Source organism: Talaromyces proteolyticus (assembly GCF_021365285.1).
Source record: "Talaromyces proteolyticus strain PMI_201 chromosome Unknown BGW36scaffold_3, whole genome shotgun sequence".
Classification (NCBI taxonomy): Eukaryota; Fungi; Ascomycota; class Eurotiomycetes; order Eurotiales; family Trichocomaceae; genus Talaromyces; species Talaromyces proteolyticus.
The window spans coordinates 311,832-334,575 of record NW_025764279.1 but is presented as its reverse complement, the minus strand read 5'-3'; the positions used below and the strand labels follow the sequence as shown (position 1 = coordinate 334,575).

The 22,744-nt window shown below is 44.8% G+C and overlaps 10 protein-coding genes across 10 annotated transcripts; 2 read left to right on the top strand and 8 right to left on the bottom strand.

Annotated features, from left to right (window-relative positions):
• Positions 1-396: 396 nt before the first annotated feature.
• Positions 397-1,112, bottom strand: BGW36DRAFT_445203 (uncharacterized protein; the record flags this gene model as incomplete). The annotated part of the gene is made up of 2 exons (XM_046221663.1): positions 783-1,112; positions 397-733 (listed from the first exon to the last, which is right to left on the bottom strand). Exons 1-2 carry the CDS (start codon positions 1,013-1,015, stop codon positions 397-399), a joined length of 570 nt encoding a protein of 189 aa, XP_046074994.1. The 5' UTR covers positions 1,016-1,112.
• A 1,145-nt stretch (positions 1,113-2,257) lies between these two features.
• BGW36DRAFT_371191 (putative serine dehydratase domain-containing protein) lies at positions 2,258-3,920 on the top strand. Its single transcript, XM_046215345.1, has 3 exons — positions 2,258-2,500; positions 2,553-2,669; positions 2,721-3,920. Exons 1-3 carry the CDS (start codon positions 2,330-2,332, stop codon positions 3,627-3,629), a joined length of 1,197 nt encoding a protein of 398 aa, XP_046074993.1. The 5' UTR covers positions 2,258-2,329; the 3' UTR covers positions 3,630-3,920.
• BGW36DRAFT_355770 (uncharacterized protein) lies at positions 3,784-4,236 on the bottom strand (the record flags this gene model as incomplete). The annotated part of the gene is made up of 1 exon (XM_046213685.1): positions 3,784-4,236. One exon carries the CDS (start codon positions 4,234-4,236, stop codon positions 3,784-3,786), a length of 453 nt encoding a protein of 150 aa, XP_046074992.1.
• A 799-nt stretch (positions 4,237-5,035) lies between these two features.
• BGW36DRAFT_423921 (aspartic peptidase domain-containing protein) lies at positions 5,036-6,298 on the top strand (the record flags this gene model as incomplete). The annotated part of the gene is made up of 2 exons (XM_046219898.1): positions 5,036-5,292; positions 5,356-6,298. The coding sequence occupies 2 exons, from the start codon at positions 5,036-5,038 to the stop codon at positions 6,296-6,298; spliced, it is 1,200 nt and encodes a 399-aa protein (XP_046074991.1).
• A 48-nt stretch (positions 6,299-6,346) lies between these two features.
• Positions 6,347-7,573, bottom strand: BGW36DRAFT_371189 (uncharacterized protein). The gene has a single exon (XM_046215344.1). The coding sequence runs from the start codon at positions 7,324-7,326 to the stop codon at positions 6,466-6,468; it is 861 nt and encodes a 286-aa protein (XP_046074990.1). The 5' UTR covers positions 7,327-7,573; the 3' UTR covers positions 6,347-6,465.
• A 1,028-nt stretch (positions 7,574-8,601) lies between these two features.
• Positions 8,602-10,179, bottom strand: BGW36DRAFT_423919 (uncharacterized protein; the record flags this gene model as incomplete). Its single annotated transcript, XM_046219897.1, has 2 exons — positions 8,602-9,012; positions 9,079-10,179. The coding sequence occupies 2 exons, from the start codon at positions 10,177-10,179 to the stop codon at positions 8,602-8,604; spliced, it is 1,512 nt and encodes a 503-aa protein (XP_046074989.1).
• Positions 10,180-12,090: 1,911 nt separating this feature from the next.
• BGW36DRAFT_371185 (uncharacterized protein) lies at positions 12,091-13,684 on the bottom strand. Its single transcript, XM_046215343.1, has one exon. The coding sequence runs from the start codon at positions 13,656-13,658 to the stop codon at positions 12,453-12,455; it is 1,206 nt and encodes a 401-aa protein (XP_046074988.1). The 5' UTR covers positions 13,659-13,684; the 3' UTR covers positions 12,091-12,452.
• Positions 13,685-14,490: 806 nt separating this feature from the next.
• BGW36DRAFT_355765 (putative cytochrome P450) lies at positions 14,491-15,949 on the bottom strand (the record flags this gene model as incomplete). Its single annotated transcript, XM_046213684.1, has 2 exons — positions 14,491-15,773; positions 15,841-15,949. 2 exons carry the CDS (start codon positions 15,947-15,949, stop codon positions 14,491-14,493), a joined length of 1,392 nt encoding a protein of 463 aa, XP_046074987.1.
• A 2,015-nt stretch (positions 15,950-17,964) lies between these two features.
• On the bottom strand, positions 17,965-20,457 carry BGW36DRAFT_335743 (MFS multidrug transporter-like protein). The gene is made up of 6 exons (XM_046212949.1): positions 19,791-20,457; positions 19,419-19,725; positions 19,230-19,365; positions 18,813-19,172; positions 18,651-18,755; positions 17,965-18,584 (listed from the first exon to the last, which is right to left on the bottom strand). Exons 1-6 carry the CDS (start codon positions 20,249-20,251, stop codon positions 18,262-18,264), a joined length of 1,692 nt encoding a protein of 563 aa, XP_046074986.1. The 5' UTR covers positions 20,252-20,457; the 3' UTR covers positions 17,965-18,261.
• Positions 20,458-21,615: 1,158 nt separating this feature from the next.
• BGW36DRAFT_371182 (putative D-3-phosphoglycerate dehydrogenase) lies at positions 21,616-22,665 on the bottom strand. Its single transcript, XM_046215342.1, has one exon. The coding sequence runs from the start codon at positions 22,601-22,603 to the stop codon at positions 21,638-21,640; it is 966 nt and encodes a 321-aa protein (XP_046074985.1). The 5' UTR covers positions 22,604-22,665; the 3' UTR covers positions 21,616-21,637.
• Between the last annotated feature and the right edge of the window lie 79 nt (positions 22,666-22,744).

Sequence of the window (22,744 nt, the reverse complement as noted above, 5' to 3'; positions counted from 1 at the left end):
TAGGAAAGAAGATAGATCGTATTTACGAGCGGGGTAGAGTGTTACATATGATCATTTATATGTGGAGTTGACTAGACGACAAATATTCAGCGCAATATTAACATATGTATGACTATTACATAGCACATGTGGTATATGTCTACTTGGAATTGTCGGGCGTCATTGATATGCCCGCATGCTATTATTTTGACAAGTCAACCCTGAAGGTCCTGGCACATTCCTCAATCGCTTTCAATACTTTGCATGCGCTCAAGAAGTACATCAATACGGGTAGAGATGTGGAATGTTCGGCATTGAGAAATTCACGAAACTTGAAAAGATGCTGCGGGTTAGTAAGGATGGCAAGCATGTGTCTGGTCGAGGACACTCTAGTGAGTGAAGCGGGGCATCTGTTTCTCAATGAGGCGCAATGAGGTCATATGTGCTCTTCTTAGGATCGAAGGATGTGTCACCGTTAGGGTTTGTTTGCTGCAGTAGCGGTAGCTCAGATCCTGCGAATTTTCGGCGCAATTCCTGGACGGGCGCTTGCCCTAACTCGAAACTAGAGAGTTTGTTGGTTAGAATTTTATTGATAGGCTCTACGCGACTCGTTCGTCCTAGGTCGACAGCGCCGGTGCGACTAGGGACACGCGGAGATCCAACAGGAGGCGGGAAATCTTGGAGAATAAGCTTCTCATGACTAGCACCTGTCACAGTTAATCCTTTGCAAATCCTTTGATACATTTTCCTTCCCCTAGGGTTGGTTATGTACTCTCAGGGCCCAACAACACAACTGGTCTTACCGAGACGGCGCATTACTGCGGTCGTAGATGTCATCGTAACTATTAGACCGCTGGCGAAGTTGTTGTCGCGATTGGCGCTGTTGTGGCTCGGCTTCAGGCGCCCAATTCATCAAGTTCAGAGATTCATCATCATCAACAAAAGAATGTAGAGAAGTTGCGTATTGAAGGAGCGACTTGTTGGCCTCAGGACTCGCTGTCCTTGGAGGGAGAGGAACATTGACAGCTTCGTCCATTTGAACGACAAGAAACCAGACACCAATTGCACTCCCGAAATCCTCCCGATACTTCACTGCAAAGAGGTAGAAAATTGTTCACGAGGTTTGATCAATCCCCTGGACCCAAAGGAAGATCTATACTCCTTTAATAATACAAATTCGAGCCATGACTCCTCACAGAAACGACGTAGGTGCATTGAACCGACAGGCCCATACATCTTCAAGAATCCAGGATCCTCAGATTTATCGCAAAGGCACTAATCGAGAGAGACAAATATCTTTGCGACAAAAGCTACAGATGATCGAAGCCCGAAGCCCGATTATTGGCCATCGGCCACGTGGGAGATACGCTTGATCCCGCATTTTTTAGTGAAACTATTGAGAGCTATCATGTTTAACTGATGTCGGCTTTTACACCACTGCAGGTCTGACAGAAGAAGATAATCATCCTGGCCAGCCCAGCGAAGCTTATTGAGTCGCAAAGGTCCGAGCGCGTCCAGATTTTTGGGATCAGTTAACCGTGCTTTATGGCCTCGGAATTGCGTCTGCGGAATCCGGCAACGAACTTTAAGAGGTAAACAGACATAAGGCCTTTTATTCGTGGCAAATCGGCGACATTCCACGGACCCATAAGTGGCTTCATTGAGTCGTTGACAGAAAGATCGGAGTCATGCAAAGTTGATTCTAGTAAAGCATTGCTAAATTGATGGCTGGAATTGGTTTAAGAGGAACACCTCTATTTACTCCACCACGCGAACAACGTTCACAGGAGGCGGGAAGATGACAGCAAGTCGTCTTGTCAGGTCATGTACGTAGCCATGCCAGTAATACATCATAATATAAGCTGTTTCCGTATGGATAGGCCTTGTTACGACTTCGTGGCCGCAATCCAGGGGCCAGGATGAGTGAATGAAAGAGAAAAAGAAAAAGAAAAAGGACGAGAGAACAATATCACTGCTGTTCGCGAGCCTTCATTGGTGGACGGGCTGAGTAGTGGGTCTCTGCCAGTATATTTGTATACAACACGGCGAGGCAGCATGGAGTCACTCACTGATGATGGCCATGACATGATGTAGATTTGGCGGTGATATGATCACTCTGTGACTGGGCAACTCTCCTATAGTTAATTACTGTTGATCACTCCAGCCTCGCAGCCATCTTCATCCCGCCCAATGTGCGGGAGGACCCCCACGCCCAGGTAAAGGACCCCCGCATTCCTCGCCCGCTCGTCGATATTGCTCAAATACTTCACTGTCCTCTATTATTATTCTCTACGTAGCTGAGAATTGACTTTTAACAAGAGGCGCCAACAGCATAGAGCCAACAGCAAACATGGACATCTCTCTTCAAACCCACCAATCATATATTGGGAAATCCGTCCACGACTTGCCCACCCCGGCCCTTGTTCTGAGCAAATCAGTCATAGAAAAAAATGTCAACAGATTGCATGAAGACGTAGAAAAGCTAGGCATTGGCTTTCGCCCGCATGTCAAGACCCTCAAAGTATGGACCTAAGCTCATATCAAAACAGGAACAATGATCTAATAGAAGCAAGACAATCGAAGCGACAAGGATCATGCTGGCGAATGGGAAATATCGAAAAATCGTTGCATCGACTCTGTGTGAAATCCGAGGATGTTTACCTCTGGTCAAAGAGGGGATCCTCGACGAGGTAAATAGCTTTCGCAATAAAAGTCGAGAGCGGGGTTAACGCAGAAATAAGTGTCTATATGGCCTCCCTGTTCGCCCCTCCGTCTTAAATGACTTGAACGCATTTACTACTCAACACAATCTCAAAATCGTCCTGATGGTTGACCATCCTGACCACATACGCATTCTCGACGAATTCAACACTCGTACTGGGCGTACCGCCCCTTGGCCTGCCTTTATCAAAGTTGACGTGGGCACAAATCGCGCTGGGATCATGAATTCGTCACCGCGATTAGACCAGGTCATCCAGTCCGCAAATGCGTCGGCGGCAGTCTCGATCTATGGATTTTACTGTCACGCAGGTCATTCTTATGCTTCAAAGACAACTGACCAGGCAGTCAAGGTTCTGGAAGAAGAATTGAATGGCGTGTTGATGGCATCCGAGAAGCTTGTCGACCGCAGCAAAACCGAAGAAATAATTCTCTCCATTGGTGCCACCCCGACAGCACATGTAGTGGCAAATCTAAAGCAAAACCTCCCAGCGAATACAAACCTAGAGCTTCACGCCGGAAATTTCCCAGCAAATGATCTGCAACAAGTCGCTACCGGGCTCGTTTCCTTCGATGATCAAGCCGTGAGAGTTGTTGCTGAAGTATGCAGTGTGTATCCAGAGCGCAATGAAGCATTGATCAACGCTGGCGTAATTGCACTCACGAAGGAGGCAAGCTCCTTCAGCGGTCTGGCTCGGTGGACGGATGGAATTGACTGGAGCATCGTGCGCGTCAGTCAAGAGCATGGAATTTTCGGGTGGGTAGGAGAAGAGTCGAAGAAGGAAAAAGTTGAGAACAAGTTTCATGTTGGACAGAAAGTTTCGTTGTACACGCAGCATGCTTGTATTACTAGTGCGATGTACTATGTGATGTATGTGGTGGATGAACAGGATATTGTCAGGGAAACGTGGATTCCATGGAAAGGGTGGTAGCTTGATTATGTCAAAATTGAGAGTATAGTTGATATCAATTGATAGCATAGTAGGAGCGGCGTTTAGACATAAAAACACATATAATACAAGTTAAGTAGCGATATGCTTGAGTAAAAATATGATTACATCTTTTTTTCCCCAGTAGAATGATTGGTTAAATGCCATTTCTTTCCTCGGTTGAATTTTCGTTTCCTGAGCCAAACTTGGTCCATAATACCTTGATCCAAAACACAGTCTCCATAGTCCCGACAATAGCAAGTGCAGTATAAACAATTACTTTCGTTGTGCGGCTCATTCGGAGAGATTTGAGATGCGACAAGATATCGGGTGAGTAATTGGTCTGATTGAAAGAGTGACTTTCATTTTTTTCGCTCTGAGCAGTTTTTGGGGTCCGTTTGTTTGATGATGGCTGGGTCGAATATCGATGAAGTCGTTGCATCGGTAGACGTGATCGTACGATACTAACGGGATTTTGAGTTGACAGTTGAGACAAGCATATTGATCTTGCGACGAATTGGTGTCTTTTCGATGTAAATCGAGCAGGGTTCATAGTTTGCACAGAGAATGTAAGAGCCTTTGATGCTCTATGCGACAATTTTAAAGCCATTCTGGATTATTCAATACTTGTCTTCGGATCTTCAGACTTTTTGACTACCTTTAAACCCCTTTAAAGACACTTTACAACCTTATGGGGTCTCTAATGATTATGTTGTCTTCGGGAGAACGAGGGGAAAAGGTCAGATCTGACTCACCAATGACTAGTCCGAAGAAGGGAAAATACAGCGCTATAGAGTTGCACGACACAGCGGACTGCCAAATTAGTCACAATGCTTCTTTTTAAAAGATATCCTATTTCCTTCCGTTGAGCCATCTGTGAGCCAATTAGGATTATTAATTAAACAGTGGTCGTTCGGTATCTCAAAGACAAGATGAATCCTACCTACAACGTGCCGAGTTTTGAAGAAGACATCATTGCCGGTAAATTTGGAGTAGAAAAAACTGGTAGAATGATAAAAGTTTAAGGATATAATAATCGTACTAGTATTGGCATATAATTTTTATTGATTTCGAAGTGTATATTTGGATTATACGAAGAGTTGTAGCGTCCGCATTTGGGAAAAGGACACAATACGTACTGCTGATTCTATTACTCAAAATCTCTTACAATCGTCAAAAGATAATCCAGAAAAAGAAGTAATGGCACTCACTCGGTTAAAGTACAGAGTATGTGTCAATTTGATATATCCACTCATTTTGACTCTAAACTAATCGAGTCATACAGATAACTTGCGAGTCACAAGTCTAACCCCCCGTCGCCGGCATCAAGATATGATTTTCTCATAAAAGTTCGCCTGTATCAGAATATGCACACATCTACGTTATATAGATACTATCTGAATACAAGAATGCAATCAATCCTAATATTGGTGCTCTTCTTCCTTGCCACCGCCGAGGCAGTTTCTCCAAAGGCACAGGTTACACATCGAGTTCGACGTGACTCCAGTGATACGAGCTCACAGGATGGAAGCAATGAGGGGCTTATCTTTGCCGTGAATACTGATGACCCGACGACTGAGACAAAAACCGATTATTTTTATACGATTCCTGTCGTGGTCGGAGACACAACATTACATTTATCGATCAATACTTTTGCTTCAGACATGTATGTAATTTTCCCTTTTTGGTTATGGCTTGGTATTAAAAACCTCACTAAGTCATTGGCTAGAATGGTCTATGAGCAGCAGCCCAATATTACCTTGGCGAACATTACACTCTACCAACCCTCTGGAGGTAGAATGAAAGACGACAAACTCACGTGGCTGTGGACGGATGGTCTATTTTGGGCCTGTGGAACTACAGTTGTACGTGACGTGCTTGGCTTGGGCAACCTTTCAATCTCCAACCAGACTCTCGCTGTTGGCAACAACGACAAGAGTATGCCTAATTCATTTCCATTAGGTGCGACAGTAAAACAGCCATGGGATGGTATGTTGTCATTAGCATTGCAGGGTGGGAGTTCCATCTTCTCTTCCACGGATGCCCGGCCGCAAAAGTCTTGGTTTGAGAATATCGCACCACTTCTCCAAGCCCCTGTCGTCAGTATATCCTTGAAGCACCAGGCAAAGGGGACCATTGACTTCGGAGGGATAGACGAGACAATGTACACCAACGATATTTACTGGACGCGTGCAAACACGTCTTCAATGGGTTGGATGGTCCATATAAAAGCATACAAGATTCAAGGCTATGACCCAACCGTAGTTGACTGGGATGTCGCTATCCATACTGGGTCTACCTGGACATGGCTTGAGCATGATTTCGTGATTGAATATCTCAACGTGGCAGGACTTGAGGGTGCTAAGTCAGACATGGATGACATTTACTATCAATGCAATGCCCATCTTCCCGATTTAACTCTTACAATGGCTTCGATCGATGGCAAAGATTTCGATGTCGAAATTCCCGGTGCAACTTTGAAGGCTGGTGATTATGGTAATGGGAACTGTTCTCTGGGGTTGAAACCGTGGACGTATAACATAACCGCAACGCCGGTACGGATAATGCCTTTTTTAGGCATTAGTGTTCTGCGTAGTCAGTATGTCGCTCTGAATCTGACGGGGCCGGTAGTAGGATTTGCACAACAGGTTAATCCTACTGCCAATTACTGACTAGATAGAAGAATTCGGCGTTAAACTCATTTCAAAAAGAAAATTTGCTCTCTCTATCAAGTGCGGATTTAATAAGTAATGTGATTTGATTCAGGCTATGAGACCAACTCCTATGCAATTGTAAACACCAACCCATATATGTACAAAACGAGAGTAATAATGCATAACTACTTCCTTGTAAGCCACTTCTCAATCTCTTTAGTTGCCGCGAGGCACTTGGGTTCAATATATCTCGCGAACTCATCAGCCACGAAGACAACCAGCGGTCCAAGCAGCATGAATTCAACAATCCAGGTCACCGCATACGCAAGTGGTTCTCGATCAGCCAAGTCCCCTCCGGGATACTGATACCAAGCTATACTTCTCCAAATATGCCTTTTCAATGGTTCTCTGAATAGCTGATAAACCGACTGGTGCACTAAATACAGCGAGAAAGAGATTTTCCCCAAGTACTGCAATATTCCATACTTCCCCAAAACGTGTTGGAGTGCGGGAGAATTGCTGAGCGAGTAGACTGTCAGCACGGCCCCGACGGATTTCCAGCAGAATTGCGGAATAGATAAGCTTTTAGCACTGGTGGTCCAGCCAGCTGGTTGGAATCGCAGGAGAAATCGGAAGCCGTAAGGGATGAAGGGATCATCAGGGAGACAGAGAAGGTAGAATCCGAGGAGGAAGAATAATATATTCATGACGCGGAATGGGAGGATCAGTTTTTTCCGGATCAACATGGTGGTTGACGGCGAAGACCACGACAAATATCGCGTTGGAGAAGATGAAGACGGTGCCGGGGAGGACGACGGTAGCAATGATTCACCCTTTTCGCCATCCTCAGCCATGTCACTCTCCTCAGATATCTGGTTTTCGGCTAGCCACAACCCCGCGATGAACGCAAAGACGTCCCACATTCCCAACCACAGAAAATAAATAGACAGCACTGCAAGGGCAATCAGACGTGGTCGCGATCTCCAAGCAGCTGTGGCCACAATCAACAGATATACGATGAATGAGCCGCGCAGAATGGCAGGCATGGTCCAAAGCTGTTCATTCAGCCCGCGGCTGTATTGGATTTTGATCGGGTTTATGAGGTCTATAATATAGCCCAAAAGATAGCAAAAGTGTTGCCAGGGGCTGGTCCAGGGCGCAATGCCGCGTATGATGGTCACATCGGTGTCAAATTTCCAGTGGTACAGGTTAACGAAATACAAAATCTGCGAAATGCTGGCAACGGCAATTACGGGCAGGTAGAGCCGGAATACACGACGTGTGGCCGCCCCCGAGACTCTGGCATAGAAACTCGGGTCTTGTTGCTGGGTTCCATCTTGTGGTTTTTGCTGTGGTTGCAAGTTGTTTCGCGCACGCAACAAATTCAGCGCAATCGCATACCCGGAAATTACCAAAAACAGCGTGACCATGGCATTCGCGCCGAATATAATGCGAAACGGCGGTAGTTGGAACCAATGCTGGTTTTTTGATCGCGGATTCGACCAGAACGAGCGAAATGGAGGTGTGACTTCGTCTATGAACAAATGATCGAAAGCGACAATTGACGCGGCGATACCGCGCAGCCCGTCGAGCCACCTGGCGCGGTCCATCCTGTTTCCCCAGTGTTTCGTATCCTGATCTAGTGGGTTTGGTTAGATTTTCATAGCTGCCGATGACTGATTATTGTATGACACGAAGAGTCGCAAGGCGTCAACAGAGAGGAAATTTTATTAATTTTCTGCCAAGGTAGATTAATTAATAACTAAGCATTTGACTGCTAGCTACTTGTCCACTTGTTATCGGCCAACGTCGCAACGAGGCAATACGATTAACGTGGTACTGAGTAATACCGCTTGGACTTTTTCAGCCTCGATACGCCAAAAGTGACCCAGGCTAACTAGATATCAAACAATCAAACACCCACCAAGTGGAACTGTCGGCTCATTTACCTAATCACTGCGAGCCAAGACAATAAGTATACTTTTTGGCCCCTCCCTCATGCCGGTTGAGGAATAACGTCGTTCGTGGCTAAGAAGAATCCTAACAAGTTTGAGCGGCTAGTTTCCTGAGCTGCGACGGTACTAATCATCTCAAACAGGGGAGATCCTGAGCTTTAATTCCGGCCCCAAATGATACCATATACACTACACCATTCTTAGCATGAGCTTCTGAGGCTCTGAGCTCTATGTAATATGAGAAAATAGCGAAGAAAAAAAAACCCCGCAACTCCATTCCTATCCCGCCATGGTTCCTTGGATATACGCACATATTGTCATGAATAATAAAACGAAAAAGGGGAAGCAAGTCATAGAGAAAATACATCAACACAGCCATTCATTAATGCGTTCGGTCATCCACCCCCCTATTGTCTTGCCCTGCAGCCCGCGATCGTCCGACGCAGAGGCTCTGGGTGAGACTAGTTGAAACAGTGTGTTAATCTCCTCGTTTAACCGACACCGATGCTCTTCAAAGATCCACTGTACGCATGCCGGCCATGTTGCGCACGCGGTCTCACACGCGTCGGCTGATTGTCCACCCTGCTGCCAAACGGCTGTTGATTTAACGTCTTTAGGGATATTGGGGTTATTATTGCGGCTTGAATTGTCGGGGGTGATTTCATAACCGGCTGGATGACGGGTGTCGTCGATTTTATTGTGAAGCCACTCGGTGCGACCACCAGACAAGTAGCGGGCGACCAAGGGGGTAAATATGTCACAGTGTCGTAACGAACGCTGCGTCTGTTAGCATTTCTTCGCTGGAAATTGAGAAGGAATGCACAAGAAGTGAAAATAGTATACCTTGGTGAAATCCCAACCCTCTTCCAGATTGTAAAACTGAATAATGTCCCGGGGGTCCGTATGCTGCCAGCTATACACCGGAACACACCAGTTATCGCGATTCAAAGTGTTACTTGCCCAGTGCGATTCGATGACATAGTCTCTAGAAGACGGAGTTTCCTCGGTGTACTCTTCCTCGCCAAACATGACCCCAGATTCCTTCAGAAACTGGCTGAGAGCATCTTCATGGTCGCCCGAATATCGAGCAAATGTCTGCTGTGTATTCCGCTCATCCTGCACCCCAAAACTTTGCTCCCATGCGCCACGCGACAAGGCAAAAAATCCGCCTCGACCATGCTTGAATGATTGTCTGCCGATATACCATGATTCCTCCCAGTTCAGCGTGCTCAAATGATAGAGCAGGTTCTGCAGGAATATGTACGAATCGTCTTCCATGTAAACATACCATTTCGCATGAGGCTTGTTGCGGCCAGCATGTTGGAGCAAGGGAAAGAATTTGTTGACGTCTTTCGCATCGGCATGCATCTCCGATTGTAAGAGAAGTGATTGTGAGTCCTGTTGTTGTTTCCGAAGTGCCGTGGACGAGTGACTCATAGAAATATTTTCGAACACATTGACGATACGCCAATTCTCGAACGAGGCGGCGCTGTTGGAATAAAGAAGGACATTCGTCGGGTTGATGCGCTCTGGCAAAGAATCATACATGAGGTGGATCGGTAGAAAATCCCACATCATCGATGACTCAGTGTACAGCAGAAGCGCGACATCGTCCACGCTGATTTCACTGACGCGATATGGCGGTTTTCTCCGCCTTGTAGGTGGTACTATTACCGACGCTGTAGTTGCAGCTCGGGATGCGGCCGGAATGGCAGGGATCGCTGGGTACGCATGTTTCGTAGTTGTATCGGAATCTGTCAAATGTGCCAGGAATGGCCTGTTCGATCGAAGCGCGGAGAGCGATCGCGCTGGATTAAATCGTGATTCGTGCGATTCGCTGTCTAAGGTGAAATCTAGATGGGAGATGAAGAGAATGGCTGTGATCAGTAGAATCGCTGCAGGGAGTTTGCAGTTGTCGCGGTAGATTCTTTTGCCGAGTAGCATTTTGCAGTTTCGAATCTAAATTCTCATTTTGAAGCGAAATGATTGTAGTGTTATAATGAACGAGTAGCTGTATTTCAACATGCGATTAACGAGTGACGGTGAGCGGTTGACTGGTTACAACAAAGCGCAAAGACCGAGTGAGGGTGTCTTTATTTAAACAACATCAGGATACTCCTCTTATTAATACTAACATTACACTTCCTTAGTCAAAGGAAAAGAACGCCTAACTCCATGCACCAAGAGACGCTGCGAGGCTATTGGCGAAGAAGCAGCGATGGCTAGAGGCTAGACTGTCGAGTCTCAAATAAGATGATCAAGGACGAGTCTAGAATCAGACAGGTCAAAGAAAGCAAAAACAAACTAACTCAACTAAGAGCCGAGCTCCGACCCAACTAACCCGCTAGACGTGGTGCAAATCGGAGAGGGGAGCGAATGGAAGCGAACAAGAGAGGGGATTCGGATGAGTCCGGATCTTCATTCGAAGTGGCCGACTCTCTATTGATTGGCATAGGCGATGGAGTTCAACCGTGGTATGGAATTAATAATTTAATACCATTAGCCCATATGAGAATTTAATATTAATATGAGCCTCTGAGCGCGTGACACGGTGTTTTGACCCCTGGACTAGTCTCGTGTTAGGGCTAGTGTCACACCAAAACAGTCGGCGTTAGCACCGAGCAAGTTGGAAGTTGGCTGAGCCTTGCAGTTGTGAGGACAATTGGTGGGATGTTTGATTAATCTACATGGTTGTTGTTTTTGGCTGCGATGTGAGTGTTTCTCACCTGGGAGTTGATACGTGCACCCCAATTTTTACAGCGTACACCCGAACTAACTTTTTTTGAGTCTAACTAGAAATCAATGTTTTTAGTAAAATACTAATAAATTTAGTTACGTTTTAAACCCCAAAATATTTTTCAATTCCTCGATTTTAAAGCGATTTTTGACCAAATTAAAGCGACTAAGATACACATAGTAAACTTACAAAGAATCAAATTTACACCAAATTAATATAATAAATTAGATTAGAATATACATATCAATTCTTAATTTAAAGTTATATTTTACCTAATAAAAACATGAAAAATTCACTTTTATAATGTTCTAAATAGCTACCTAAATCTCGTTCTTAGTCTCACCCCCATATTAAAACACATTTAAAGATTCTAAAAACTCTATATTAACACCCTCCTGAGATTAAATATAATTACCAAGATCTTAATATTACAACTAACTGCGAGCGCGATAGAAGCCCAGTCAAAGTAGAACCTTATTAACTCAAATTCGCTACTATTTTCTCTGGTATTGAGCGATTCCAAAATCATTAATATCACACACTTTCTATCTGACGCCAAATTTACCCCTATATCAATATTTAGAAGTAGTGCACTGCCGCTTCAAATAACACTGACGATTAGGACATTTTTGCAACACCAAAAAACGTTGATTTAAGCATTTCAGATAGTTCGAGCTGATTTATAACCCCCCGGGGGTGCACCTTGGGGGGGTAATTTATTAATATTGGCAAGAAGCAGTAAAAGACTCAAAAATTTTGATAATTCGAAGAAACAATCAATGCTACTAGTAAATTATTAGAAAAGCTGATTACACGTCTTACTCCAAAAAAAAATTAGTTCGGGTGTACGCTGTATTATGTCGGGTGCACGTATCAACTCCCTTCTCACCTACATTAATTGATTGATATTAAATTAACTCCAAACTGTGGCGCATACATATGTACCAGACCACCTGCAGCTTGAGTTGACCAGTTCCCCAATTGAGACCGTCGAAATATATCTTTGAATCTATAACATTTGAAGTATTAAGACTGTTGGTATTTAATGATGGACAACCCAAAATATCAATATTGTCATACAATGAAATTCTTTAATTTTAAATTATGCAGAAGCCTAGCTCCTTCATGTATCCTATGAAGTACCATACTTATGCAGAGATCAATATAAAGATGAAGGCTAGTCAACTGCAATATCTTGTGATAATAAATAAAAATGTCATCGAGTTAACTGATCTTGGCATCGTTGGAAGCGAAAGTAAATTACGTCTTGAATTTACTATCGTATTCTTTCTAACACGGCAAATGCTTTGATCTATGGAGGGCAGAAGGATATTGCAAAATAAAATTCATTCCTAAGTGAGCCCTTCGCATGGTGTCCGATGCCTTGGAAAGGGAGAGTACTGCTTGTCTCAGTGCCATTTTTCCATATCCGTAGAAGCTATACATGACCGTCTAGGTTAATTTGGGTTACCTCATATCTTCACCTTCGTTTCGATACCTCTGTTGGTAGCCACTCCTCAAATAATGTCTCAACCGCCTCAGTGTCCATCGTGAAGCCTCTCGTGTCCAAACCTTCGATCATCGGGCCATCATTCGAGGTGGCCGTATCCAAATCCAGTGATGCTATACCTTCGGCGTCTATCAAAATCGTATGTTGATTAATATAGAACCAATCGTCTCGTCCGCCCCAGTAAATTCCAGCAGAATGAAACAGCGCGATTTCTTCTTCGATTTGAGCTTTCCAACGCCGACTTTGCTCGATGATGGTGTCCACTGTCGTACTCTCGGACTGCTCCATGACATTTGCCAAAGTCTGGCTGTGGAGAATCGGCGAGAGGAGAATACCAGCTATTAGAGTCTCAGTCATCCCCACATCATGCTGAGATGTCTGCGCTGCATGCTTGGGCGGTTTTTGACCCGCCGACGTAGATCCAGAGGGTCTGGCAGACGTATCTGTAACAATGCCGAACACTGTTGACCTTCTAGTAATGTATGGATCACCTGACCCTAGCGAGTATTTGAACAATTTCAAATAGACCTCTATACTGTCCAGAGTCTTATTAATAACTTCGCCAGTTGTAATATCGGTAGAACTTCGTTTGCAAGCTTTAAAGAAGCAGATATCACCATCAGATGTACAGACTTTCTGTGGAGGGGCCTTCCAATTTGTCTCTTTCTCAAGTACAATTAGGTCGCTGCTGGCATAATGCCGAGTTTCTTTTGGCATGTTTCGAAATGCCTCAGCGGGTAGAGGTTGGAATTCGTATGCTCCTTCTTCTTCTAGCTCTTCGGTGACTTCCGCATAGACATTATTGGACTCTCTGTCGGTGACGAGTTTCAAAGCATAACCCGGCGAATGCAAGTAATCCTTCAGGGTAATCCAGTAAGCCTTGTCTGGCGCTAGTCTTTGCAGTGTAGCCATGGAATGAGATATTATAAGATCGCAGAGAGAATGCCACTGATTTTGCCGATGCTCTATCATTTTTTCACCTGGCTGCAGTTCCTCTCGCAGTAGGGGCCGCCAGATAAGGTAAAAGGTTGTGCCATGCACATCTTCCTTGTCCACGGAGATGCTAAATTTAGTGCCATTTCGCCAAAAGAGTATCCAGCAACGCTCGTCTTTTTCATCATGCATACCAAAACGGACGATGTGGGGAATGTCATCGAAGTATCTCACTGCCGACATGACGTGAGATAGATAAGTTGTTGGCCAGATGGGGTGCTGAATTTCGGGAGACCGTGTGAGGGGTCTATTTACTGCATGAAATACTGCTGCCTGGAGGACGCTTAATATCGACGTCCTAACGTATGCACCCTGTTAGAATCTATACTTGGACAATGCCTTACATTCAGTTCAAAGACTATTCCTGCGTCACATGCAACGACTGCGTTCTGTCCTCGCCAATCTCATACATGGATTTCTAGGTCAATATAATTAACGTAATCTAACCACCCACCCGTCAGTACCACCCACACCCGTCAATTCAAATACACATACAAAATAGCCATTTTATAGCATTGTAAATATTTATATGATTTAGTAAATTTTAAGCTATTATTTACACAGCTATTATTTACACATAATTTTGTTGAGATATAATGCTTTGTATGTGTATTTGAATTGACGGGTGTGGGTGGTACTGACGGGTGGGTGGTGGATTACGTTAAAGATACCTCATTGACTCATTCCTAGGTATCTTTTTTCCTTGTATAAAGCAAAAATATGGGTGCAAGTCTAGTTGCTCAGTCGGTATTGATGGGTCGGTCATAGGCAACCTTAGATAATGATGGTTATCTCGTTGATCTCTCCAATGAGCTCCCAAATCTTTTGCACAAAGAAATTTGAAGCATATCGCTGGTGTATTGTTATAAATTTGGACTGTTCATCATACTCACCTTCTAGTGTCTAGAATATCAATGCCACGATTTTATTATATGTCAAAAAGATCAGTCCGTTGTTACATTTACATTCATTTCATAGGCTACCTAAATTTCCTTCTTCTGACCAAGAAACCCGATCAAGGACGGTCCTTTCTCTTCTCGACCTTGGCAAAAAAATTCCAGGGTTGCACGCAAAACGCCCCGTTGATATCATCGTCAATGGTATACTTTTCATCAGCCAGCTTTAGATCGACATCTCTTAGAATTGTTATAAGAGTGATCCAGCTCCACTGCCAGGCGAATTTCGCCCCAAAGCAGCGTCGTTGGCCGTTTCCGAATCCCTTCTTCACCCCCGAAGGTAGTTTGTCGTATGCTTCGCCAAGCATACGCTCTGGCCGGAATACCTCCGGGTCGTCGAAAACGGCTGGGTCGCGGTTTACAGAGTGGAGGATAGAGATGATTACTTGGTTGCGAGGAATCTGGTATGTACCGCCAGCCAGAGAGACATACGGGTCCTTATTGACCTCCGGGCGGGGCTCGATATTGAAGCCTGGTGCCACGGCAGAGAGACGGAAAGCTTCGCGGACAATAGCCTCGGTATATTTGAACTGTGGAAGGTTTTCGGAGGTAAGCTGGCCATCGGCGCCGAGGATGGAGTCAATTTCCTCACGCGCTTTGGTAATGTATTCCGGATTTTTGAGGAGATAGTATAAGGCAAAGGAGATGAGACAAGGCGACGTCGCACTACCGATGAATAGTGTAATGATTTCATCAATGACTTGCTCTTCTGTAAGTGACTCGCCAGTCTCAGAATCCTTGCCATTGAGCAGCGCATCTAGCATGTCGATGGGATGCTCCTCCTCACTCTTGCGCTTGGCAATAACGTCGGCGGAAAAGGAACGCATAGTGCGGATGTCTTTGTTGTATCCGCGCTGGTAGAAGAGCCAGTTCAAGAGCTTGGGCCGCGTAGGACGCTTTACAGCTTCCATTGTGGAATGGTCAATGGCAGTGAGAAATTGCGGGAACGCGCCGGTCATGTAGTCGGCTTTTTGGTGGAAGAAACTCCATTGTACGGATTGCAGGTTGAGTCGTTTGAGACCTTCTGGTACATCAGTCTCTTGGCCGGCTGTTGATGTCCATGCCGGCACGATGGCAGCAATACTGTCCCGCATGTCATTGAATGTGGTCCTGTTCGACTCATCAGATGACCATGGCGCCATGATGCGGTGCGCAATTCCCCAAATTCGCATCTCGGAATGATACGCTGTGAACAGAGAGTCGTGAACAGCTTGTCGGATCTCGACGATAGGTCCAGTGACGCATTTGCGGAAGCGGCTCTCATCGCAAATCTCTTCCAACAGAGCAGCACTGCCGACAAAGACAATTTGTGTACCGAGTGCATTGATCTTGAAGATCGGACCTATTCACGACATCTGGTTAGTTGCTTTGCTCAATCCCAAGAACCGCTGCTCTCTCTAATCACGTACCCCATTTTTCAGACAGGGTCTTCAATGAGCCCCACGTATTGCTGGGTTTCACATCGAAGACGTTTCCAAGGAGTGGAACACCAGGTGGTTGTGGGATCGGAGTCGTCATTTTTAAAATTTTTACTGTAGGCGGGGAAGGGTCCGTCTGCTGCACTTCAGGCGTAGGATGAAGGCAAAATCTTTGACGAAATCGATGAAGCGGAGGAGCACTGAGTGGCAGATCAGTTAATAAGGGTCCGGACCTCGAGCTTCAGACTACGGATCAGCCAGCCTCTTGGGCTCTCTGATCAGTCTACCCCGTAGCAGGCGCCGGGTTTGCCATAGTGTCTTGCGGGAGCTGCAGCTCGACCTCATAGTTTCACCGCTAGACAAGAAGCTCAGGCCATGTTTTGGTACCATTGCAGCGGGCGCCAGCCAAAGAGACAGGATGGATTCGTCATACTGCAGGGTCAGCGGCGACTCTTCCAATCACGGAAGCCTACTCGCACAGTGCGAAAATCCAGCAGGGCCGGAGAGGTTCGTCGATCTTGCCTGCCCAAGATTGGAAGACGGCCGGGAGGATGCCCCAGGCACGGATCGTCCCGCGTTGTGACTACTGAAGGCATCTGATTGGCTTGAATATAACCCCCTCAAGGCTGTGATTGGATGGCATCAGTTCTTGGAATGTGCCTTGTGGAGCCTTGCTCCGTGTACCATCGCCACTATTGGCTGTCTGTGGAGATTGATCCGATCGAGCGGTCCAACCGAACCAACCCTGACCGCGCAGAGGCCCCTGAGAGTGGATGATATGGTCTTGGCGTTATTTGGCTGCGGTCAATCAGAACTGCGCGGTTTACGATGCCAAAACATCAGCAAGTTTTCTCCGTCCCATGCAGCTGTGACTCTGTTAACATATGATGATGGCCGTTAGATGGATTATTGGGCGAGGGAATATTACCTGGGAATAGCCATTGAATAGTAACGGGCTCGCAGATATTCTGCTGCGTCCCCTCGAGACACCCGTAGCACTGGTGGTCGTTGGGCGGACAGAGATTAACTGTGACTGGTCATATTAATTGATTCAATTGACATATTTTATTTTCAGTCATGAAGGTGCAAGAGTGATCATCATTCTGTGCGATCGAGGCCACTTGATTTGTAACTTCAAATGTCGTCCGCATGTGTGGTTTTAGCTCTCGTAGACTAAAACCATATTGCATCGAGATCTACCACATATGTAGATAAGAAATTTCAAGACATTATTGGTAGTCCCACTGGTAGGACTGCATATGCTACTGTGCTTTTATGATCCTAGCTTATTTTCTTTGTTTTATTTGAGTTATCTATCTGGAATTCTTGTATTAAGCTTGAAATTAAGCTTATCCTGAGTTCCCAACAATCAAAAAAATTACCTGGCCGTATTGACATGGGTACATGGACAGGGGTAGAAATTTATTTGATTTGTATAAAATTACCCTTGACCTTAATCTCTTGTTATGAACTGGATAGACCTAGGATCTTAACTATACTCATTGACCACGATACGTGCCCGCTCGACTACAGGTATCTATAAATTACACATGTAACTTCTGTTTTGGAACAGATTTGACTGATAGTAATGGAATTTGACATCTGGATGCTTCAACGCATAGAAATAATCTAGGCGCCATTCATTCCTCACTGGCACCATAAATAGTTTTCCAGACTAACTACCAGATATACTCAACGGGAGGTTCACAATGTATAATGTATTAGGAGATTTTTGATTTGTCTCAGGAGGAGTGTTTAAATGTTTGCGGGATAACATTTGAAGACTCATAAACTAGAGTCTAAGAATTAGATGATCAGCTTATCGCTGAAATAAATTATATCACGATTTTAATGGCGTTTCTTTAACATTTATTGACTATCCCGCTCTCCAAACTTATGTACCTTATGCATCTGATAGCAGACAAGCTAATCGCTCTCTCATCAAATACACTTCCTAGATATCTTAATTAGTTATGAGCCATATGTAGTATAACTAACAATATAACCAGGGATTAAGCTAACTTATGCTTTAGCAATTAAAGCGTTTCTGAACTATAAAGAAAAATGTACAAATATATGGTCTAAATAGCGGAAATAGTTCAAGTGGCTATGAAAGTATCTATGCACTTTGCTTTTATTATCTCAAACATTGTTCGAAATATAATGAATTTTACCCAAACCACTTATGTACTCAACATCTATATAAATTCAAGTACAGTCGTCCTCATCTTTTCTTTAAATGCCTAAGATCATCCGTCGTTCACGGTCGTTAGTACAAAACGTTAATCTATCTGTATGATAGAAATGAAATTCCCAGGAGAGTTAGATGTAAGATGGAAACGTGCGTGTACGTGTGAACCCTCTGAGACTACCCCTTGAACAAATGGCTCACCCTTTCTCCTGGCGACCTTGTTAGTCTGTCCCGTCTTTTTCTACCTTGCCCACACTCTGCTCGGGCTTTGAAGGGGGGGACTGTTGATTCGCGTCCTTTTCCGCAACCCCGTTATCTTTAATCAACACAGCACAGAGAAAACATACACCGATTATAGGCGCATACATGATAAAGATGACATGCATGCCGCTCATGTAAGCGTCTAGCACTTTGCCAGTTTGCTGAGCGGATAGGTTTAGTGACTGCAGCCCATAAGTTGAGGAAGATATTTGGCTGATACTATCAGCGGAGAGGAAGCTGGACAGTTTGTTTTGAAGCACATTATTAAGAATTGCGCCAGAGACTATTTTATGATACCATTGTCAGTTACCCTTCGCGATTTATTAAATACGGAGCACAGTGTACATACTGGTCAGGCCTACTGAACCGCCCATGATGCGCAGAAAATTCCTCAAGGAATTTGCTACAGCACGATCCGCTTTTCTCGAGTGTGCAAGCAAGGCTACAAGACCAGCTGTATTATCGTTAGCATGCTATTAATTTGACAGTATGAATACTCCATGTGTCTTACGCTGGAAGGCTCCACCAATGCCGATTCCTTGCAAAAATCCAATTAGACAGATAGCCCAAACGGGAGTCGTTCTTGTATAGACCGTTTGCAGCGACGCACCAATCATCCACACGAAATTTGATGAAATGATAGTCGGATTGTAATGGCCAGTTCTTGAGATTATTTGGCCGGAAAAAAGCGATCCGAGGCCATGTGAGGCTACCATTGGAAGAATGAGGACGCCTGACATGATCGGATCATATCCTCGTACATTCTGTAGATACAGAGGTACATAATAGAGATTTGCCCAGTAGACGACGCCGTGAAGAGTTCCTTGAATGAAGACTAGATTGGCAGACATGTCGCTTTGGAAAAGGCGAACTAGAAATTACATTGTTACTTTCCACTCGCCTTTTCCTCTTCAAATAGAAAACTTACTCGGCATTAAGGGTAGTTTAGCGACTTTCCATTCCACAAAGACAAAGGCTGGAATTAGCAACCCCCCGATAATCAACATTGCGATTACAAGCGGGCTGTTCCACGAGTATATCGAACCTCCCTCAGAGATAGGGATCTGTTTATTTTGTTAGATAACAGACTAATATAGACTTAATGAAAGAAACGTACCAGTATCAAAACTACGGCTGCAATATTGATCAGTAGCCCCAACCAATCAATCATTCGTACTTTCGTTCCAGCCTTTCCGCGTACATTGGAAGGGGGAATAACAATCGCGATCAGTATCATGACTGCCACAATGACGGGCGAAATGAACCAGAAGCACCATCTCCATGAAGCCTTTTGGGTAAAAGCTCCGCCGATGAGCGGCCCAATCCCATTTCCTAGACCAACCATCGCGCCGATAAAGCCATTATACTTCCCTCGTTGTTCTAGAGTTGTTATATCGCTGGCAACGATCATGACTAAGGCGGTGCTTGTATGCACGTTAGCAAGTATTTCATGATCTTCGATATATTTTTTAATCATTTAGACACTTACATCGCACCACCGCCCAGGCCAGCAATTGTACGGAAGGCAAATAGCATCCCCGGCGTCGTTGAAAAACCAGCACACAAGTCAGCAACAGCTAGAACTCCCATGCACGTAAGAAGCAATGGCTTGCGACCGACTATATCGCTCAATCGGCCATTGATGAGCTGGATGCTTGTGCTTGCGACTAGAAAGCAAGTAGGAACCCATGAAATCGATGATCCCATATTCAGCGCCCCTCCTATAGTCGGTACAGCTGTTGAGACCGATGTTTGATCCAGATATGAAATCATCTGCGCTAGAGCGATGGCCGGAAAGACAACCATTAATTTTTTATGAGGCAGGATGTTTGCTTGTTGATCTTTGAACGTTTCTAGCGTAGTTGGGCCTTTGCTTTCATTCTCGTTAAGGCGAGCGGCATCGCGAAAGAGAGGCCCTGGAGCACTTTCTCTGCTCTCGTTGGAAGTCATTTCATTGAGAGACAATATCTGATTGCCTTTGCAAAGACTCGTTTTGGTGAAAGTAATAGGTCATGAAATATTTAGAAAATACAAAGGAAAATTCTAAACGGAGAAATATCTCAGCAGAGTCTACATCAATTAAGACTGGATTTGGTTTCTCAGTACGGGCACACGTGTGTGACAAGTCGGCTTCAAACATTTGATCACAATTTTCTTTCGATCTAACATGTGTACCAAGACTCAGAGACTGACGAAATTGAGGGCAAATCTCTCTTGGCAGTGCTTATCGGTAAGACTCCGACCTTGAACCGAAATCGTGGTAAGGTTTCATTCCGCGAGTATCGGTAATACATGCTTAAAATTCCTGTCTACGTCACGAAATGACGCGCAATCTGCTGCAAATATACGAAGGGACGTGCTAGTTTACTAAAACAGTAGAGCCTGGGCCCTGGGTAACTTCAAATGTTGGGCAGACAGGATGCCGAGATGCTCGCTGGAACGATCTGCAACCTTGTACACAAGGTGGGTACATTATTAATTGATAACTCTAATAATATTTGTGTTAATGCTACGGAGCACGTAATAGTACTATTAGAAGGTGGACAGTGATCAGGAAGATCGTGGAACGGACCGAGAAGTGAAGCACTTAGTAAGAATTAATGGTTGTTATTATTGATGCCTTTGCTCCTGCAGGGTGATATATATATCTGTGATGCATATGCGACTAGCAAATTGATAGCCGGCGAATTTACTTGACTGCCGTATAACTTCTACTTCCGGTAGGTAGCAACACTTGGTCTTGGTATTTCTTGGATTGTAATGCCTTATCCAATACTTTGGCCACAAGGGACTTTCGATTTCTTATCTAAATAGATTAAAATGCTCTCTATTTTAGCTCCACCATGTTGGTTGCCAAGCGCTGATCAGTCATGTTGAGCTAACTACTGCTTACATACTAGTATACTGGATTGCTTTTAAACGGGAACTGGCCAAGACCGTTGAATCTCGCCACAATTCTGGGTCCTGATACTTCCGCTCTTGGCGAGTGATTTTCGGCTTTCCGGATATAGTACTATTCCATACGGACTCCGGACGCCGTACACCCATCGGAAAATTGTGAAGCTACCGAATCAAACATTAGCCAAGACCATAAGTCTCTTATGCTGACGCAGAGCTCCGCCTGGCAAACTCTAGGTACTGAATTTGCATTACTGGCTGTTCGTTACTTCAGTGAACAGGGTATCTGTCAAGAGGGGGATTGGAGGTTACTAGCAGAATTCACAAACCGAGAAACATCAATTTTAATTGAAACAACTTAATGTTTGAAGAGATATATTATGGAAAAGAATTTAAAGTAAAATGACAAGCCCTCCTATAGATATATGTATCTCAGAATTAGACTAGCTTTCCACCAGCCTCACGTCCCTCTAGTACATCCATCAGCGTCTCCGCCACCGCCATGCCACTCCGGCTTTGGTTCTCCTTTGTGCTTCCCCCAATATGTGGAGTCATAATAACATTTTCATGCTTGAGAAATTCGCCGTAGACCGATAACGTTGGTGGTTCAATCTCCATCACATCAAGTGCGGCACCACCAATCTGCTTCTTCTCGATGGCTACAAGTAATGTCTTCTCATCAACGACGCCTCCACGAGAACAGTTGACTAGAATAGCAGTTTTTTTCATCACACCAAACTCATGTGCTCCGATCAAACCTCTTGTAGAATCCACTAGCGGTACATGAAGAGTCACTACATCAGCAACCTTCAGTAAATCATCTAATGCTTCTACACGGGTATGTTGGATATCGTTCCAGGCACTGGGCGCTGCGTAAGGGTCGTATGCAATAATCTGGCACCCGAAGGCACCGATCCACTTCTGGGCAATAATCTTACCAATATTGCCCATGCCCACAACGCCTACCGTTTTGCGGAACATACTAGTGCTGAGCACCTGAGAACGAATAACAGTCTGGCCGCTGCGTACCGCACGGTCAATTTCACCCACCCGCCGGCTCAGGGTTAGCGTGAGAGCCATTGATAATTCAGCAACACTCTCACTATTCAGAGCAGGCGTGTTGTGAATAGCAATGCCGTGCTTTTTTGCTCCTTCGAGATCGATGTTGTCTACACCGACTCCTTGCTTGACGACCGCACGTAGACAAGAGGCTTTGGCAAAGTCCGCTTCGGTTAGTCTGGAATCAGACCGAACCATGATACCATCGGCATCAGCGTGCCAGTTCGCCTTGTGAGGATCATCTGGAAGAATGGCTCGAACGTAGGGGATGCTTTGCACGAGCGCAACGGCATCGGGGTGGAAAGGGTCTAAGATATAGATTGTGAATTCTGGCATTGAGCCCATTTTGAGTGATAAAAGAATATGTATAGGTTATATTAAAATTGAATACTGGTTGAAGTTATGAAATTATCATTAATGTCCGAGGAAATTGATATGTGAAGGGTCTCCGAATATTAAATTATACTTATCTCACAACCGACTCGC

Bases quoted from the DNA above. Each gene is read 5' to 3' on its own strand.
- BGW36DRAFT_371189 (XM_046215344.1), bottom strand. From the start codon at position 7,326: ATGCCTGCCATTCTGCGCGGCTCATTCATCGTATATCTGTTGATTGTG.
- BGW36DRAFT_371182 (XM_046215342.1), bottom strand. From the start codon at position 22,603: ATGGGCTCAATGCCAGAATTCACAATCTATATCTTAGACCCTTTCCAC.
- BGW36DRAFT_335743 (XM_046212949.1), bottom strand. From the start codon at position 20,251: ATGACTTCCAACGAGAGCAGAGAAAGTGCTCCAGGGCCTCTCTTTCGC. The intron at 19,173-19,229 runs GTAAGTTTTCTA...TGTAATTTCTAG, and splicing joins TAAACTACCCTTAATGCCGA to TTCGCCTTTTCCAAAGCGAC. The intron at 18,756-18,812 runs GTAAGACACATG...ACGATAATACAG, and splicing joins CATTGGTGGAGCCTTCCAGC to CTGGTCTTGTAGCCTTGCTT.
- BGW36DRAFT_371185 (XM_046215343.1), bottom strand. From the start codon at position 13,658: ATGTCGGCAGTGAGATACTTCGATGACATTCCCCACATCGTCCGTTTT.
- BGW36DRAFT_371191 (XM_046215345.1), top strand. From the start codon at position 2,330: ATGGACATCTCTCTTCAAACCCACCAATCATATATTGGGAAATCCGTC. The intron at 2,501-2,552 runs GTATGGACCTAA...AATAGAAGCAAG, and splicing joins CGCATGTCAAGACCCTCAAA to ACAATCGAAGCGACAAGGAT. The intron at 2,670-2,720 runs GTAAATAGCTTT...CGCAGAAATAAG, and splicing joins AAGAGGGGATCCTCGACGAG to TGTCTATATGGCCTCCCTGT.